General features: G+C 37.5%; 2 protein-coding genes and 1 long non-coding RNA gene across 4 annotated transcripts in view; 2 read left to right on the top strand and 1 right to left on the bottom strand.

Annotated features, from left to right (window-relative positions):
• Positions 1–16,945, top strand: part of LOC102061986 (macrophage mannose receptor 1) — a 33,628-nt gene extending 16,683 nt beyond the window's left edge. Inside the window, exons 15-29 of the mRNA XM_014269497.3 lie at positions 946–981; positions 1,078–1,241; positions 1,710–1,777; positions 2,561–2,661; positions 3,026–3,165; positions 4,269–4,383; positions 5,035–5,216; positions 5,859–5,961; positions 7,195–7,424; positions 9,375–9,540; positions 10,477–10,623; positions 11,656–11,772; positions 12,602–12,769; positions 14,667–14,696; positions 15,080–16,945. Of these exons, the coding sequence (XP_014124972.2) occupies positions 946–981; positions 1,078–1,241; positions 1,710–1,777; positions 2,561–2,661; positions 3,026–3,165; positions 4,269–4,383; positions 5,035–5,216; positions 5,859–5,961; positions 7,195–7,424; positions 9,375–9,540; positions 10,477–10,623; positions 11,656–11,772; positions 12,602–12,769; positions 14,667–14,696; positions 15,080–15,324 (2,012 nt within the window). The 3' untranslated portion in view covers positions 15,325–16,945. The remainder of the gene's footprint in view (positions 1–945; positions 982–1,077; positions 1,242–1,709; positions 1,778–2,560; positions 2,662–3,025; positions 3,166–4,268; positions 4,384–5,034; positions 5,217–5,858; positions 5,962–7,194; positions 7,425–9,374; positions 9,541–10,476; positions 10,624–11,655; positions 11,773–12,601; positions 12,770–14,666; positions 14,697–15,079) is intronic.
• LOC113459739 (uncharacterized) overlaps positions 1–19,666 on the bottom strand; it is a 168,794-nt gene that overhangs the window by 26,368 nt on the left and 122,760 nt on the right. Inside the window, exon 4 of one of the 2 annotated variants that reach the window (XR_003381266.2) lies at positions 5,915–6,471. The exons of the other annotated variant lie outside the window; for it this stretch is intronic. This is a non-coding gene — a long non-coding RNA (uncharacterized LOC113459739). Of the gene's footprint in view, positions 1–5,914; positions 6,472–19,666 lie in introns of those variants that run through there. 2 annotated transcript variants of the gene reach the window in all.
• Positions 17,653–19,666, top strand: part of LOC102062155 (macrophage mannose receptor 1) — a 33,351-nt gene continuing 31,337 nt past the window's right edge. The window contains 1 exon segment of the mRNA XM_005480300.3: positions 17,653–17,834. Within this exon segment, the coding sequence (XP_005480357.2) occupies positions 17,765–17,834 (70 nt within the window). The 5' untranslated portion in view covers positions 17,653–17,764.

Raw genomic sequence — 19,666 nt, 5'->3', positions numbered from 1 at the left:
TGTTAGGATTAAACAATAAAACCAAAATTACCAGAAGTATATAAATTAATTATGAAGACATTGAGATAATTTTAGTTCTATTGTTCGCTAAATACTTAAGAAGAAAGTGTTTAAATGATCCCAGAATAATTTTTCTTGATTTTTCTTTTTGTTGTTTCTCATCAAACTGTTTCTGTCATTTATATAATAGTGTGTTTCTGTCCATCAAACCACAGAAGAAATGTGAGAATCAGTAGTCCAGAGGTACAAAATAACAGGCATTCATATGAAAGCAGAGTTTCTTTTGAGAGGCTATAGCTGGCTCTGGGAATACAGCTGATTTGCTTCCTCCTGGTTCAATTTGTAATTAGATACTTGAGTTTGATATCTATTGGCTCTCCCGGACTATTAAAAACAGACTGTCTTAGTAAAAGCCTAGTCATCAGGAAAGGAAGAATTCATTGAGACACTGGAAGTTACATCTGACATTAGCAATAAACCAGCATTACATTTTCAGTACTTGTAGTCTATTACCATCTCAGTAAGCTTTAGGATTTACTATATTGAATTATTTTGTTTGGCTCCAATCCCAGTAATATTTAAAAGAAAAAAGTAATCATAGAGTATCAAGTGAAAATGCTAAAACAAATTTTCAAAGTAATTTTTGTTTAAGCTACAACTAATTTACTGTGAAACATGGATTTTTTGACACAGTATTTTTGGATATATTACTGTAATGTACATATTTTTCACTAGCTAAATATTTCTAAACTATACATTAACTTTAATATGGCAGAATGTGCTCTAAATTCTTGAAAATGCATTACCTGATTCATAGTTTGCCTGGTGGGTTTGACTTTTTCCCCATCTATTTTACAAAGCATATGAAACTACTTAAAGCAAATGTCTCTGATTTTCTTTTTTTTTAATTTGGGATGTTGCTTATGAAAATCATCTATTTTACAGGTACATTGATAAAGCCTGAAGCAAACTACAAGCTTGGTAGGTTTTTTCCTCTTTCACAAAAATTACTGAATTATTTTCAGACTCTGTACAGATCAGATAGGAAAGCATTTTATATGATTCTTTATCTTTCAGACTATCAGCTCACCAGTGATGGATGGATTATATATGAAAATAAGCAGTACTATTTCAGCAAAGAGCATGTCCATATGGAAGAAGCACGGAGAATTTGTCAGAAGAACTTTGCTGATCTTGTTGTCATTGAGAAAGAAAGCAAAAGACGATTTCTGTGGCACTATGTAAGCAGGAAGCCTATTAATTATATATAGTTGAAGTTTGAAACACAGTAGGTGATAAAATACAGGGAACATACTAAGTATTTAGGAAAACTGGAGTCCTGAGCTATTTTCCTACATTACATTTTTATAGAGCAATAGATTTGTTCAGCACCCGTAAAATTACTATTGTTTTTAATAGGTAGAGGAAAATGCAAATATTAAAGAGGTATGCAAATATTAAAGGTGCAGCAAAGGATAGTCCAGGCCCAGGTTGCTTATCTTTTCTAATATATGTAGTGTTCAGCACACAGTGATAATTCTCTGTTGCCTGCTTGAAACCTAAGTCTCAACCTACCATATGCTTATGTGAGGTTCAAATTAAAAAAAAAAAAGGAAAAATAAATCACAGGTATGATTAATTGCCTTTCAGATTTTTAGTTGACGTTGAGGACCAATTTAGTGCTTAACTATTAATTATTTCTATTTTAGATTTACACAAAACACAGAGGAAAATCATTTTTCATTGGCTTAGTTGTCAGCTTTGATCAGAGATTCAGGTGAGTAAAGAAAAACTGGTAATGGACAACAAATTTGGTAATTTCATCTTCAGGGAGCAATTCTGTATGCTTTCATCTTACAAGTTAAAAACTGTTGTACAAGTGACTTCTGGATAGTTTTAAGGAGATGTCTCAGATCCAAAGTATTGCATTCTTCTATGTTTAAGCAGAGAAATGCATTTTCCTTCCAAACTTGGGAGAGCAAACCCTGTAAAAATTCATGGCTAAGATTCAGCTCACTTAATGCCCTACACAGTGAGAACTGCAACCCTGCACAAGTAGTGAGGAGAAGCAGCTAATTTTAAGATGTTATTTACCTGACCCACTCTTGACATCAACCTAAGGTTGAGATTCACCCTAACCAGATCTCCAATGGCTGCAGAAAAAGTCTGGGAAGTTTTGATAAAATATCTATGTAAGGATTAAATCAAATGATTCCCATGCGGTTCAAGTTATGTGAGCTGGAAGCTAGAAGCATGAGTAGCATCTACTCCAACAGCTTGCTGAAATTTCTGGCAGGAAACTTCTTTTAACAATCCATTTGTAGAAGGCTTTCAGGAGGACACCTTCATGGGATGTGAAGATGTCCATCCATGCCTTGAAAGTGGCAGAACTAAACAGATGAGAGGCAGCAGCAGGGCTGTGGCTATGTCCTCCCCAGGATATGTAGAGTTTTTGCCCTCTGGTCACTGCTGATACCTTGCTTAGCCCTGTGCCCGAACAGACCTTGTGAGTAACTGCTGAGATGTCTGCTGGCAGCCACTGTCCCCTTGTTTCTTCCAGATGGCTGGATGACAGCCCGGTGAATTATGTTGCCTGGGCTCCAAATGAACCCAATTTTGCAAACAATGATGAAAACTGTGTGGTAATGTCAGAAGATTTTGGTGAGTAAAATAGCAACAAGAAATATTTGGGTAAAATTTAGCATCAAAATCCAAAATGTTTGGTACATAAATTTGAGTCTACCCCACAGAGATGTAGTTCAACAATACTGACATTTTTTGGGTCTACCCCACAGAGACGTAGTTCAACAATACTGACATTTTTTTATAACACACTCAAGTTTGAAACTGTGTCATCACTTAGAAAAGAAACATATTGTAGAGGAAGGAGGAGTGTATTTGGGTAAGCATGTTTCATTTGTGCTTTATGAATGCCATCTGAGCCTGACTGCTGTTGTGGTTACACAAGAGTTTCTCTCTATTCCCCAATCTTTAAACAATTATCTGTATTCCATTTTTTTTTCAGGCTTATGGAAAGACATAAGTTGTGCTGTGCAAAATGCCTTTATCTGTGAAAGGCAAAATTCAACTCACTCAGGATTTGCTCCTCCTGTGATTCGACCTCTGGGAGGATGTCCTGAAACTTGGCTTTTGTTTAAAAATAAGGTAGAGCAATAAATATCAGCCAAATTTAGCAAATTTGTTCTGGGTGAAGAAAACAACTATCCCTTTTATCTCATTAAATAAATTCTCTCTCTTTAAACACCAATTTACTAAGAAGTATGCTAGTTAGTAGTGCCCTGCATTTTCAGGTTGGCAAATTTGTAACTAAATATTAAAAAAAAAGGTGTTTTGAATGTTTGAAATTATAATTTTTGTAAATGACCATCTGCCTTTAGCTATAGGTACTTTTCTAGTTTCTGCCTATTTTAGGCATATTTACTGCATGGAAATCCTTATCCATTATCCTTATCTGTAAATGTAACCCTGTTTTTCTGAGTAACAAAGATGAAAAAATGAAAGGTCATACTTTTCATAAGTAATTGGCCATCACAGCTACTCATCCTAAGCTGAGTAACACAAAAAGCAATAAATGTCAAATCAAATATAAAAGACAAGCAAGCATTGCTTTCTGCTAAGTTGAGCAAAAAAACTTGAACATATGAACTTTTAAAAAAACCCTAAAAACAAACAGAGGAAACCCAAAAGTCAATTCCACAATGCAATCAATAGGAAAAGTTTTTATGCATTCAAAGGGCATGAAGAGGGAGGAGCCGTGTCTTCTGTCCCTCAGAAGATACACAAAAAATATTTTACACTGGTATTTAGGGAAAACACCCATTCAGAAGGGCACTTCTTCCTGACACTGCTCCACTCATGTGAGTTCTCACATGAGCTGAGGTTTTAGCACTCCATCTGTGGTATATAATTGAAAAAACTTGACCTGAGAATTTACTACCTGCTCCAAATTAAGTTCACAATCAGGAAATAGTTTCAGTCCTTCAAAAATTTTACTTTTCAGTAATTTAATTCCTCAAAAGCTTTTTGTGGTTGTCTGCTCTTTCCCAGCAGTGACCCCACATGATTGTAAGTGCTGTGCACTGGGGTTGGCTGGGTCTCCTTCCTGCTGGCTGACAGTATTTGTGCTCCAGCAGATCCTCCATCTGCAGCTCTTTGCATGCAGGGACTAGCACAGAATTAATCCAAATCAATGTTCTTAATATTCTTTGACACCTGAAAGTCTCTCTAATCCTTTATTCTCTCCACAGTGTTATAAAATATTTGGATCCAGAGAAGAAGAGAAACTAACTTGGCACTCAGCAAGAAGTGTTTGTAGAGAATTAGGGGGAAATTTGGCCTCTATACACAATAACCAAGTGCAAGGTATGACACCTGAGCCTCACAGCACTGTGTATGAAGCCACATATTTCACTATATAATGGTGAGGCTGAACCCACCTCCAGACCTAAATAACCTGTGGAGAAAGACCTGGAGGTGTTTGATCCAGAGGGAAGACTGGAATAAGATATTATGACATTTCCCAAGTTTTGGCAAATGTCATCTGTGGAAGGAACAGAATAATCTGTTCCCCATGGTCTTGGAAGGTGGAAAAAATTGTAATAGTTTATAGTCATGACATGCTCACAGGTATTCAAGTTAGACATTAAACAGACATCCATCAGAAATTACATATATGCAGTTAATGCTACCTTGGGAAAGACAATCCTTTTGAAGTAACTTCTGGCTGTTATGTCTATAATATTTCCAACAAACCTAAATAATTTTTATCAAAAAAAGTTTTTCTTTTTTCCCCCCTCTTTTTTCCCTGAAATTAAACTGCTTCAGCTTGATTACCCATTGTAATTTTTTCTTTTACCATTCACTCATAGCCTAATATTACTGAGGTTAGTATTTCAGATATATTCAGAAGATGAATGGCTGTTGTTTTATTTGTAATTTGATTTACATGGAATTTGAAAAAAAGAAAACTCCTCAGGTACTTTTTATTTTATTTTAAAATCTATTTTCTATCAGCTTTCCTCACCTTTCACCTAAAGGATGTTGCCAGTGAAACATGGATTGGGCTGAATGACATTAACAGTGAGAATACATATCTCTGGACAGATGGAAGCATTTTTGACTATTCAAATTGGGCCCCAGGATTCCCATTCAGAGATAAATTCATGGTGGTTGACTGGAAGTATATTACAATAGAGGTAAACAGAAATAAATCAGAAAATGCATAACATAAATGACATAATGTTTGAGTATACCAGCCTGACCTCTGTCTCAGCAAAGATCTGATCTTTAATAGCTTAAAGCAGAAGTGAACTGAAATTTCAAAGATCAAATTTTTAAAGCTTTAATCAGAAATTAATAGGCCTGTTTAGTATCTAGGCTTACTCTCCTTTGTCAAAGTCTAGAAGTGCAGAAAAGGAATCTTTACTGCTAGAATTAATTACGCTTTCTATAATTATTATATTTTAGTGAAAATATTCAGTGTTACTATTTGTGCTTTTTATTCTGGTTTATTGTTTTTCCTTGTATGATGCAAATCAAAATGAAACTCCAACAAATTCAGTACAGATTACCATTAACTCCATAGTAAAAACAGCTTCAATACATTCCAAGGAATTTTAATTAATGGACAAAAGTTCTTGCAGCAATCTGCCAATGAAAGTGCATTTGATTAAGATACATAATAGAATGCATTTAATTTCCAACAAGCAGTACATGAAAAGAACCAGAAAACTAGAAAAGAAAGCTACTAAAAGAAAGCTACTCACACCTATTTCTATTATTTTGCTGGAAATTTTGCATTTTATCAGCAACAATTCTATTTTTCCTTTTCCCCCCAGACTGATTGCGTTGCAATGACAAGAAGGTCTGTAGATGGTGCAGGATTATGGGAAAATACTGACTGCCAGCATAATAAAAGCTATATTTGCCAGATGGACAGCGGTAAGTTTTATTTTCCACTTTATTTTTTTCTTTTGTTGCAAAACATTTACTGAACAATGCAACCATTACAGCTCAGAGGAGCTGACCTCGCCTGCTCTGCAGACATCCACACTTAAATCAGGCGCCTGGCACACAGACACTTTGAAAACAGGATTCACCTTCTTAATCATAAGAAAAATGCCCAAACCAGGTTCCTAGAAGGTCTCTGCCTTCAAAATGCCTGTTTTCTCTATTAACAGAAATGTGAGGCCATCTGTGCTTTACCCAGCCATCACAGAGACAGGTGGCTGAACGCAGTTATTTTGCAGATACAATACAAAAAGCCAAATCCCCCAGTGACCCCCAGTTGGGGGTCAACCAAGGCTGATTAAACTGATTGGTTTGCTCATCAGTCTCTAGCAAGGCCTTCATATCACAAGAACAGCAATACTCAGAAGGGCAAAAGTTCCAGTTTTCTTCATGGGGCCTTGGGGTGGGAGACACATCCGGAGCACAGCTACACTGCAGAGTCTGCAGAACAAAAACAGGGAACTGCTGAGCAGCAAGGCAAAATAGAGGAAGAAGCCACAGCTGGGGGAGATGATTTACAGGTCTGTCCCATGCAAGTGCAGAAAGCTGCATGAGGATGGCACCAGCAAAAACAATTGCCAGGGCATCCTCAACAATGACTGAAAGCAAAGTTTATGTCTTTTCTTCTGCCCCCATCACTACATCTAGGCCCTTGCCTTCTACTTCTGCATATATAATTATAGGTACAAATACAGTTTCCTTTTTCACTTCATCCTGTGAGGGAAGATGTAGCAGCATGGTCTTAAAATTTGCTTAGAAAGAAATTATTTTGAGACTGAAGTGGTGTGAAGATCTTTGTCCTGTGCTCATGCCTGGGAAAAACTTCACCTGCACTGCGATGGGGGAACACAGAGATTTGGGAGGAGGATCATGGTGGAACAGTATTGACATCATTTCATCTGGACAGCCTTGGTTTATAGATACACACAGCTCATGCTCTGCCTCTCTCTAATCCTTGAATGTGTTTTTACACCATAGATTAAAATAATTCCAAATCGCCATTAAAATAAATCACTTTGGTTTTATGTAGGAAAGGCTGTTACTTGATGCTCCTGTTGCCATGTTATATTCGTCTGTTACTCAAAAGTAATACTGCTATCCAGCAGCTTGTAAATGTTGACTGTTTTCTCCTCTTCCTTTCAAATTTGTACCTCTTTCCTACAGAGCCTGAACTGTTTCACCCCACAAGTGCTCCAGATTTCGATTTTGTCCATTATGGCAACAGCAGCTATTTAATCATTCCTTCTAAAATGAATTGGGAAGAAGCAAGAAAAGCATGCAAGGAGAAATCTTCAGAGCTTGCCAGCATTTTTGATTATTACAGTAATATATTCTTGCTGCTGCAGGCAGTGCAGTATGGAGAGCCCTTATGGATTGGGCTCAACAGCAATGTGGTAAGATTAAAAAATTAATAGTTGATAAAGTTAAATACTGCTGCTATTAGCAGAAGATTTGTAGCATGAACAAATTTAGAAACCTAGGAATGGTGGACAGTCTCACATCTTGTGACTTCATTTATCTTAAATCATTAAATTCCATTTTAGGCAATGGAGAGGGATGAGAAACTTTGGTGGTGATGGACTGTGTGAATCTTGGAAACTAGGTAAAAACATTTGGTAAACCTCCAGATGGCCATTTTTAGGAGAGGTGACCCCTGCCCAAAGAGTGCAAGCTGATCAGTAGGGTCAGTGCCTCATGATCATTGGCAGCTGTAGCTTTTCCATTACGTTTTGGTTCAGAAGGGTTCATAGCCAAACCACACACCTTTGAACACACATTCTTTGTTATACCTGCTGGGTCCCAAAGGTTAAAATCAGTAAAAGCTATACTGCACCAGAAGTAGTGAATACTGAGAACCAGGTCCACCACTTTGTAAGGCAACACTCGAGTGACAATCACTTTTATTGGCTCTGTGACTGAGTGACAAATTGAGCTTTAGCTTCTCCACAGAATATGGAGTTGCTAAATGCACTTAATTTTCATGTTTCTCTTTCATTGTTCTTTGATCTGACTAAACCTCCCTGATAATGAAAATGAGCCTTTTTATCAGTAATAGTCTTCTTAACTATTCTTTGTTTTTACTAATTGTGATTCCACAGTGGTATATAACACTGCAAAACATGTCTGAAAATTAGTATCCCTAGAGGTAGGTATAATAAATATTGTGTAAAAATAGCATTTCCAGTTATATGATGCAGCAACACTGATAAAGCCCCTCAGAAGGCTGAAAAAATTGTCTGATAAAATGAACTTGTTGCTGAAAAGTACATATTTCCACTATTCTAACAGAATATGTACTTTTCTGCCTCCACCAGAAAAAATGCTCACACAAGTGATGGGTAGTCACCAACCTTAAAAGAAATCCTTCAATTTGTAAATGTCCAGAGGGTATCTCTACTCAACCCAAAATAATAGTGTTTAAGTTCACTTAATATGAAAGTTGGTTGTTTTTAGTCATAGCAACATGATTTAGAAAGCAGCTAAATTACATTTTGATCAAGCTCGAATCACCAGACAGTCCCCTGGTACTTATAAACAAGCCACCCTTGATCTTGCAGAGTCAAGCTTTGTGGTTCCTCCTTTTCCCTAGGCAGTAAGTGACCTTGCCCTGATGATGCCAAGCTCAGTATGACCTTGTGCACCTGGCATCCCTCTTGGCACAGCTAGACACTGCAGTGAGATCACATCTTATCCCCCTCTTTTTAATGGCAGCAATATGTTGTCTGTGTCTTTTCACTTTTCCTTGTAATTCTTCTGATTCTTCATGGAAAAGAAAAAAAGGGAGGAGCAAGAAAGACTGAACAAAGACTCAAGAATTCCTCCTTAACGTATTTCTCTTTTGCTTCTCACAAATTAATAATTTTCTCTGGTTCCTCATAGTGATGGCTGCAGTTTACTCCTGAACGTTTCTCCTCAGAACTGCTGGAGCTTAGAGTCCTTGTGTGATAGCCAACTTTGAGACCCATTTCCACCTAAGCTTTCCACTGGTTTCGTGTTCTTGGTCTTCCTGCTTCTTCATGGTCTTCCTGCTTTTCCTGGAGATCTGACTCTTTGGGATGGTGATTCCACCTTACAACATTGTCTGACAAAGAACTGAGTCCCCAGGGTGTATTATTTAGCCTTTGAAGCAGTTCTATGGGCTGTTCCAGCATGGGAGCCATCCTGCTGGGTTTGGTTTTTATGTTGCTGAGTCCTGATTCAACCAGTACTTTAACAATAGTAGCACAGATACACAAGCTGAGCTGCCTGTATCACTTTGAAATGTGCCTCTGTATGAGTGCATTTAAGTGGAACAGCAGATAAGACCTTACAATAGTTATGTCAAATGTCTGTTAAAATTTCAGAACTATGGATATTATAGATGGACCAATAAAAGGAAAGTAAGTTTTTCTAAGTGGGACTATAGAGAACCAAAACAGAAAACAGCCTGTGTCTATCTAGCACTCTCTGGGAGATGGAAAACAGCACATTGTGATGAGAAACATCTTCCTGTCTGCAAAAAATCTGAAGGTAAGCAATGGCAATGACTTTTGGTTTTATGGCAGAAACCTTGCTTTATCTGCTTTGCCTGAATTACAAATTTCTAAGTACATATCAAGAATAATAAGGCTGGGTATGTACAGTCAATACATTTAATTTGCATGAAAATGTGTTATTTTGATGAAGTTGGCATTCACCAGCCAAGATCTTGCCATTTTACTGGATTGGAGTAATAGCTGCCATGGGAGAAGGCAGACAGATCATAGAAATTGTGAGCACATCAGGCATCTCACACTGAGTCTAGAATGTAAAGTGTTTTGCTGACAGAGGTTTTATGGGATGGTCGGTAATCAGTGAATTCCACTGAGTATAAAATGAATTTCGTTTCTTCAATATAAACACATCATTCCTACACTGGTTGTTACTTCATTGCTATTGGATTCCAAAAACTGAATATAGGAGAAAGAGTTGTATCTGATAAAAAAGGGTCTGCTATTGATGTTCAGAAATTTGAATTGTTATCTTGAGGAAAATATTAAATGGGAAATTTCTATTATATGATATTTCATTTTAAATAAAACTTATTTGAACTTTTTGAGAATTTGGGAGTTTGCTAGGGGTGTTTTTTATGCCTTTTAATGCTTCTTTTACTTATATAAATGGGCTGATTATAACAAAACAAACTAGAACCAAAATTCTTGAACACTCAAGTATCCTTGAAACAGTCCAAGTTTGATTTAGTTAGTAACAGAGAAGTGCACAGATTCACACTGAGTCATCCTCTCACAGCTGACCAGTCCTGATCCTCCTTATCACTCTTGGCTTAGACACCGATAATTCAAGCTCTGTGTTCCAAAGAATACTTTAAACGCTTTTAAGAAAAGGTGGTTTTAATGTTTGATTTCATATATGAAGAACTGCAATCCTTACTGAATGAAAGCATTTATAATATCTCATCTCCTCTAGATGTAGTTCCTTCTGACCCCCCCCAGGATATTGGACAATGTCCTGAATCTGATCACATATCTTGGATTCCTTTCCGAAGCCACTGCTATAACTTCAATGCCAATGAAATGAGCTGGGCTCAGTCTGTGACTCAGTGCATTCAATCAGGTAATTATTATTTTTACCCAAATATAGAACTTCAATCTTGACATTAAAAAGAAGTCTTGAAAAAATATTCAAAAGTAACAATGCAAAATCTACAAATATTAAAAATAAGGAATATATGTCTCATTTATTTTTTACTGTTATGTGCTTTTCAATTATGTTGCATTTAAGGTGATTTCCTTGCTCTATTTTTCTAGCTGTGCTTGTTTCTTGTTATAATTCTTCATTCACAAAATCTCTCTTCTTAGTAAAATCTTAAATTTTACGTGATTCAGCTTCTTTCTGGCTTTATACCTTCTTTTCCATATCTTTCTCTAAACAACAGGCAAAGTAAATATCGTAATAACAATCACTCATTTTTTAACATGGACTGTGTGATCTGAAAGGGGTTGATCCAAGAGGGGTTTCTTGTGCTGCCTGGTAGCCCCTGCTCTACCAGCAAGGCTCCCTGGCAGAGTGCAGAGCCTGGGGAGGGAAGCATCCCTCCCTCTCCTTGGAGGCATCTGTTCCTGGCCAGGACCAGGAGCAGAACCTTGGCACTCCTTCACCTTTGCTGCTGACTCATCAGCTGTCTCATCTATGTCTGAGGAGGCCAGGAAAGACAAAATAAATGGATCCTTTATTTCATCCCTTTTTACATCCTCCTAGCCCTCTTACGCTACCACCACTGCCACAAAAATTAATACATCGGTTTGAACTGCGGATTTGTTTGTTGCACAGCATTTCATGCTACACATTATTCTGGCAAACCATGAAGAACAAATAAATAATCACTCATCATTCCTATGAACAATAACACCCAGTCACCTGAAAACATAGTGGACCTTGCCTGGTGTTTAAAAGCCATCATCTTCTCCATCTTCTCTGTGCCTGTGTGTCTTTCACTTAGAGGAGGTCTCTCACTGTCTGTGCTTGTGGTCTCTATTTAAATCCTTCTTTACTCCCTACCAGTGGGAGAGGTTTTTTATTAACCTTAACCTTCCTCAAAAGCTGTAACTATGTCAGGGATATCATCTTCCATTGGTTTTTTTATAGGTGGTATGTTGGCTTCTGTAGAAGATCTGTATGAATCAAACTTTTTAATAGAACATGCAGATTTATATGCAAGCAAGACAAGTGGCTTCTGGATAGGAATATACAGAAATGTAAACGGTAATTATTTTAAGTTCAATAAATAATCATAAACAGACTTTATTAAATGGAAAAAAATATTAATAAAATTGATAGGTTTTAAGCAACCAAATGAAGTAGAGTTCAGACCTAAGTCTGAAGGTTATCTCAGAGGTTGTCTCCTATTCCTGGTCTCTGAGAAAGCTTTTCCTATTGGGGAAAATGTCCTGAATGGCTCCCATCTTCCCTTGGCTGGGGAAGACCTGTGGGAGTCCAGCCAGAGCCCACAGCATCAAGCTCCTCTGTGACTCTGTAGGGAGAAAATTAGGCTGCTTGCTAAAGCATGCAGTAGAAAATATGCATCTGGAAGAAAACACTGTTATCAGACTACAAGCAGTCAGAAAGGGTTTTAATTTAGATTATTTTCAGCCCATTGAAACATCAACTTTTTTTTTAGAATTTATAGAAAAAAAAAGTTTTCATTTTAACTAAATGTATGATTAGTATTGTAGTAAAAGCTGCTTGATTTCCGTTGAGTGCTGATGAACTAATAATTGAGAATTTTTTTATAAAATTCCAAATTCAACATTTTTCAGTTGGAAATTTTAATATCCTTGGCAAACATACAGAGAAATATAAATTAAAACTGTGATATTATTATAACTGATAAATCTGCAAATCATAACTTGGGAAAGCTATTATATTGTTTTTGAGACAAGAATGCATCAAAAAAAACCAACCACAGATGGAATTTCTGAAGAAAGCAGTATTACTTTATAGGCTGGAGAAAGTAATATTATGTCAATATTCACTAAGGTGAAGACCTTTGCTGTGGATCTATTAGCACTGATACTAACATTTGCCACATCAGGGCAGCTGCTTTGGCAGGACAACAGTGCCTTAGACTTTGTCAACTGGGCAGAGGGGCAGCCCTCGGGGGACGAGCTGGCGTTCTGCGTGGAGCTGTCTGCAGCCACGGGCTACTGGAGTTTCCTGCCCTGCTCTTCCCAAAAGGGTTTTATTTGTAAGAAACCAAAGAGTAAGTGACTTCTTTAATATTCGCTCTTTCCATTTATGGCTTTATTTCAGTAGTAATAGAACGATATGAGTGTTGCAAAGGACTGGCACAAATGTTTCAATGTTCAGACAAAAATAATACAAGTGTATTTTTTTGTTTCCCCTATTTATGATTTCTTGCTTCATAACCTCAGATTTTCTTGCATTGTATTTTCTTACATAAATATTTCCTGCAAAAAATCCAAATTTCCTTTTTTTTTTTTTTTTTTTGTTCTCCTCCAACATAAACACATTTTTTTCTACTGAAATTCCTATTTTCTTTCTATGGAACAAGAGTGGCATCAATAATTTGCTGTCCTTCCTCTTGCTGTACTATGATACATGCTGTTCCAGCAAGAGATGGATGAAGCAATTCTATTTAAATAGGAGCGGAAGTGCAATCCAGAGAGCATATAGTGACCTTTGAAAAGAGTAGAAGTGTTTTGGTTAGCTTTTTTTTTTTTTAATATTGTATTTCTGTATAACTGAGCACCATCTGCTTTAGTCAGGAAGTAGAAATATCAGAATATTGTGAGCCAAGCAAGCATGTGGTATTTTGGAGTTTAACTGTTAATTCTGCAGAAAAGTCCAATTTCCTGCCCTGTTTCACAACCCCAAGGTTCAGGATGTTCCTGAGGGTCAGTCCTTTCCCCCACCAAAGCCAACCTGCAGCTGGTGGGGGAAGAAGCAATCACAGCGCTGTTCAGGGCATGCTCTCTAAAGGAAAAATCTGCTTTGAGGACAATGCCTAGTTTTCTTTGCAGGCAACAGACACTACTGAATGACAGTTCTCTGCTGCCAGACGACAGAAAGCAGAAACTCACTATCACCACACACTTTGTTTGATGAGTTTCACTGTGAGTGGCCCTGATGCGCAATGCCAGGGTACAGAGGGTATTTATTCCCTGACACCAGCTTCCCCAGCAGAACGGGTGTTTATTCCATGTCAGCCAGCTCTAGACAAATTTAACAGCTGCTTCTCCTTCCTGCTCACAAACACACAGAGCCCAATGCATTGCCCTGGCTCTGCTGCAGCTGCTCGGCTCCTGGAGCATCCCTGGGCTCCCACTGCCCATGAGGAGAGCCCTAGCCATCGTTCAGCAGCTCCCAGCATGATCCAGAATCACCCAGCAGCTCCCAGCAGCTCCCAGCATCATCCAGAATCATCCAGCAGCTCCCAGCATGATCCAGAATCACCCAGCAGCTCCCAGGAGCTCCCAGCATCATCCAGAATCATCCAGCATCACCCAACATCACCCAGCAGGTCCCAGCATCACCCAGCATCGCCCAGTATCACCCAGCATCATCCAGCATCACCCAGCATTATCCAGCAGCTCCCCCCCTCTCCGCCGGGAAAAGCCTTGCAGACGGCGCCCTCTGTGCACAGCCGGGAAAAGCTGCACAAGAAGGCTTGAGTTTATACGTGTAATTATAGATGCAAATAAATTATGGTAAATCGAGACCTACTGGGTCTCAAAAGAGTTGTGTGTGATACAGGAAAGCTCAACTGTCCTCAGCAGTCGATTAGGTTTTCCCAGAAGCCACAAGAAACAGAGCCGGTGGAAAGGGTAAGGTTAATTAATCAGGGAGAAAAGTCCTCTTGAAACAGTCAGGAGCCACTACTACTCAGCTTGGAGATGTTCTGGTTATTACCAAAGAAGCAAGAAGGGGGATTGAATATGCAAAACACTGCAGTTTTATTGAAGGGAATATGGCGTTAAAAATCTTTCGTGTCTTTTCAGATCTCCTAATTTAGCAGATGTGTTTCCAGAAGTGATGATGATGTGCAGGTTACCAGACCTTTTGCTAATATCAAACTGTCAGGAAGAAAATGTGACCTTTCTAGATTTTGACTAAACATTTGTCTCTTTCTTTGACAGCTATTCTTAAAGCAGCTGGAGACGTGGAAGGTAGGATTTTTTTCCCTTCCAATTAATTTCAAAGATATGCACCTAAATTTAATACCATTTATTTAGTTATAAATATATATATATTTCTTTTTTTTTTTTTTAATATGAGCTTTATTTACTTAGTTGACATTGAATTCTTTCCCAACCTAATTTATCAGTAGCTGCAAGACCCTTAGGAAACCCAAAATAATCAAATTACTTGGCAAATTGATCACCCCCTCTCTGATCCTCCTTTTGGTAATATCTATGAGGAAGACTGACACAGACAAATTATAATAGATTTTCCACCTGGTAATTAAGGAAGAAATTATAGTTTTCAATAGTCTTACACTTGTTTGTGGCTACAGCTCATTCATTTCTATGTACTTTTTATTTATTTACAGATGCCAAAAAGAACAAAGCCAGTGGTCACCTGAATATGTGGATACTACTTACTCTGGTCCTCATAATTTTATTGGGGATGGGCTTCATGATTTATTTCTTGTTCAAGATCAAACCTGGAAGTGGAACTGGAAGAGAGGTGAGGCAGAGCAGCAGGCAGCTGGAATACACCCGTGCCCTAAGTGCAGAGGACAATGGAAGTGATGCTACCAGCAACAAAGAAAAAAATGAACACAGTGTTGTCTGATGGGATGACACAGCCAAACTAAAATAGTTAAGCTGAAAAAATATAGCTGAACAAAAGGAAACCTTAGTCGTTCTTAGATGTAACTTTCATAGCTGTAGCAAGTAACTTTTACTATTTAGTAAAACTGGCAGTTATTCCTTTTGTGAAGACTAGGAACAATTGCTGTATGCTCCTCAATAAATACTCTCATGTATTTATTGACTTAGAACTGTACAAAATGGCTAATTAAGCAAGCAAGGAAAATAACTAGTGGGAATTTAGATTTTAAAGTTATGGGTTACTTATTCAGGAATTTGTGACAGCATCACATACAGAGTCAAGGCTAACACTGAGCACTTTTTGCAGAGCCAGCAGCCCTAGTTCCTGCACTTTGAGAGTACCTCACCTTACTGTTCTGAAGCATGCACACTGTTAGTTAAGTGATGTTTGGAATAAACAGAGATTTACATTAATTGTTTGCCTACATTGCTGCCCTTTTCTTATACCCTATACACAAATATCTTCCTTGTGATAGTATTGTAAGTGAAATGCAAATACATGTCCTTCATTCATGACTTCAACTTGAATTTCCAAAACAAATAAATTTTTACATACAGTCTTATTCTATGACTTTGAATGTTTTTTATCAACTATGAACATGAGACTATATAAATAAACAATCTATATATTACACAATAACATTTCAGTGTTTAATTAGCATGTGGAGATGACACCTGGTTTGTTGATCCAATGAGTCTTCTTCCTTAAAAAAGACACTGGCAGGAGGAGACACAGAAATGTGAACAAGGCATATTATTAAAAAATCCATAAATAAGCTATAAAATAAAGTAGTTGCCAAATAAATTCTGAAATAATGCATTCCTGGTTTTATTCCACTTGACCACTCATTTTAGGATAGCTTTGCTTACTATCCTCCATTGCTCTGATAAATGGACCAATAACTGGGCACTGCATCCATGATTCTGGCCAGTAAGAGAGTGGGATACAAAACAGTGCCTTGCTACTGAAATGTTTTAGAGATTTACTGAGATGTTTAAGTTTTCTAGGAATTCTCTGTTGTCTATGGCATTCTGAAGGAAGAAAGATCTTGAGGATTTCTGGGAATTACAAACCTTTAGAAAGTGCATAAGAACTGCAGAGGAGATGTTACATTGGATTGAAAATTTAGACATATGTCAATTAAACAAAACATATTGCAGAGAATGAGGAATAAAGGCATTTTTTTACTCAAACTACTTTTAATGACAGTCGTCTTGATCTTTTTTAGCCCTTGTGTAAGTTACAAAGAATACAATTTTTCTTTTTTTAATGAATATGGAACTGGATTCTGTGCTGTTTGATGGCTACTGATAAAGGCAAAGTAAATGAAAATAATAAACAGATGAAAAAAATCCAACATAATATCATTATTTAAATGTTTTATATTTTTATTGGTAAAACAACTCCAAAGACTGTATTGTGTGAATGAGTTTCTTATATATTATTAAATGATGCTTTGCTCTTGCAGAAAATACTGTGGGATTTGTCTTCAAAATAAAGCCAAGAAAAATGAGAGAAAATGTGAAGGGCAATTTCAGCTGAATTTCTTTCCTCCCTTTTTTTCAAAATTACTAAGGGATTGTAGATCATAGCTGTAGTTCTTTTCCACTTAATAAATGACTGAAGCTCACTTGTAAAATTTGAAACTATTTCTCTATTTTTGTCTCATTTATGCTTGGTACAAAGAAAGAATAAAGTACGAAAGTTTTGAAAAACAGTATTTTTCCAAAATCACAGAAAGATTTGTAAAGATTTGGCTAATTTGTATTGGTTCTTCTAAGATAAATTCACATGAAATAACAGCACACTAGGTCTACTAGCTGATGCACCAGATAGATAAAGGCAGGTGTATGCATTTTGTCAAGTCACCGAGCAAAATTAAATTGTCCTGTGGGGATTAATTTTTCACACTGAAATAGTCAATATTACTCACTGCAGTAAATTAAATTAACATATCTTTTGCAGAAGTGAAGATCTTTCTGGCTAAGAAATTTGCATATCTTTTTCTCTGAGTTTCTCAGGTACATATATCTGACATTTAAGATACATCCATTTAAAGTGCACTCCCTGCTTCTTTGTCTTTGAGGGTCAGAATGTTACAATTCCAGCACAGAATCAAGAAAGTTAAAATCAATTCAGGGGAAGGATCTTGAACTGTTCCTTCTTTGCCACTTGCATTTGAATGGATGGAAACTTCACTTTCAGATGCGAAGTTTGAATTTTGTAATTTATAGATTTCAAAATACCACATGTGACAGGATATTCCTTATTTAGAGCCCAGAGATTTCTCTTTCAACTAAAAATCTCCAAAACTGAGAAGGACCCAGCACCAATTGATTCTTTAAGGACCTCTACTGCAGCAATTAATTTCATCTCATCTCTTTGTGAATAAGAAGGCAGAATGAAAATCTTGACCTTTTCTACAGTTTTAGTTTTCCTCTCATTTGTTCCTACTGCTTTTCAGACACTCGGTGAGTCTATTTTTTACTATCCCCTTGCAAAAGTGGATGTGAAAGTGGGTATCTTTGTTGTCTTGCTGGTTTCTCAGAATCTTTAAGATTTTCACATAGACTTACTACTCTACATTTCATATTTCTGCAAATGGGAGCTGTCCACAGAAGTTTCCACAAAACAGAAACAGAGATGTTGATTTACTTTTAAAGAGGGGAGAATATTCAAAATGGGGTACAGCTGGGAATCAGGAGTCAGGACTGAGTCACATCTGTGAGTAAAGATTGCCTTTTGGGTACAACTTATTTATTGGTTATGTTTGCTGCTATAAAGTAGATGGACTTCACAGTGTGCTCTATAGTCTTTGTCTATATGTGTGACAGGGTGACAAAAAAATGAAAAGGATAAAGGAATTAAACAGGGTGTTGCATGTGTATCTCCTAGCCTTAGTATGAGATTTTGTGGGATGTGTTGGAACTTGTGGATTGATGTAAGGTGCAGCAATGTGGCTGAGAAGAAGCCATCAAAAAAAAAATAGAAATATTTGAGAGTCAAGAGCGGCTGTGGAAATACCATTACAGCAGTAAGAGTAAAGATAAGAGGGATACTTAAGGCTCTGAAGTTGGCCAAAGACAGATCCCAGCTCCCTTTCATAGTAAGTATGATGATAATTTTCAAAGATGTGTTTATTTTATAGTTCAGTTCATTAGATTTGTGGAGTGGGGTACATATCACAGCTTCCAAAAGCAGACACTGTTCCCTGTGAGCTGTGACAGCACCACCCCGTGCAAACAAGGGGTCTCCCTCCTGCTCTGTGAGCTGGGAACCCAACCCAAAAGCAGAAACCTCACAGTTTCCAGCAAGAACTCCTATTATTAGATCAAAAATTTGATGAAGGATGACAGCTGGTACTTAAGGGACTATACCAAGCACTTATTTACTGAGCAGTAAGAAATTAAAGACTTTATAATATTTAAAACTTTTTGCCTAAATGGACAAGGAAAGAAGAAACTAAGTCTCAGCTTCAAATTTAGATTTACAGAAGTGAAACTCCTATGTATTACTGAGCTGATCAAAGTAATACAGGGACCTTCTGGAAGAGCTCAAGAAACTATTCTTTCCGTCACACCCTCCCAGAATTTCCCAGATTTTCTCCTCTGTTCACTACCCAACACTGGCTTGTCCTAACATCCACACTTGTCCTAAAATTTTTTTTTTTTTTTTTTGTGTGGAGGGGAATCTCACTGCCTCATGTGAGCTGTTCTCTCAGATGGACATGGCAGTGATGCTGCATCTCTGTTTCCAGGTGTGAATTTGAGGCACAGAAGGCTGAAAGACAAAACCTTGCCCTCATGTTCTATAGGTCCTAGAATATTCCTTGTAGTCCAAATTTCAATCCCTCATGACCCAAAGCCAGTGAGAGCTGCATGCTACCTGACATTTTTAGAACCATTCAGCTGTTTGCCCAGGAGGATTTGCTTTGTGTGCCACAGCAGAGTTGCAGTTCTGGACAGCCCTTCCCAGCAGGGTTTACTGATCTCTATGGATTACTACACCTGGCTGCCTGTAACCCTTTGGGAGTGTAAACTATCTTGTGTGGCACTCACAATGCACAGGCCCACATCTACAGTATCTATATAATATCTATATCTATGTCATTGTTCTTGTGACAATGCTTGTGATTTATTGTGCAAATTATGTTGACTTCTTATGACAGATGTGCTAAGGAAAGGATAGTGGATCAAGGCAAGGCAACAAGTCACCATTACATGGTTTTTAATTCCAAAAAATCCCCAAACCATAACAGAATATGTAAATTCCAGAAGGAGCAAGGGTCACAGAAGGCTCACTC

Source organism: Zonotrichia albicollis, chromosome 1 (genome assembly GCF_047830755.1).
Source record: "Zonotrichia albicollis isolate bZonAlb1 chromosome 1, bZonAlb1.hap1, whole genome shotgun sequence".
NCBI classification, from domain to species: domain Eukaryota; kingdom Metazoa; phylum Chordata; class Aves; order Passeriformes; family Passerellidae; genus Zonotrichia; species Zonotrichia albicollis.
This window is presented reverse-complemented; position numbering and strand designations above follow the sequence as displayed.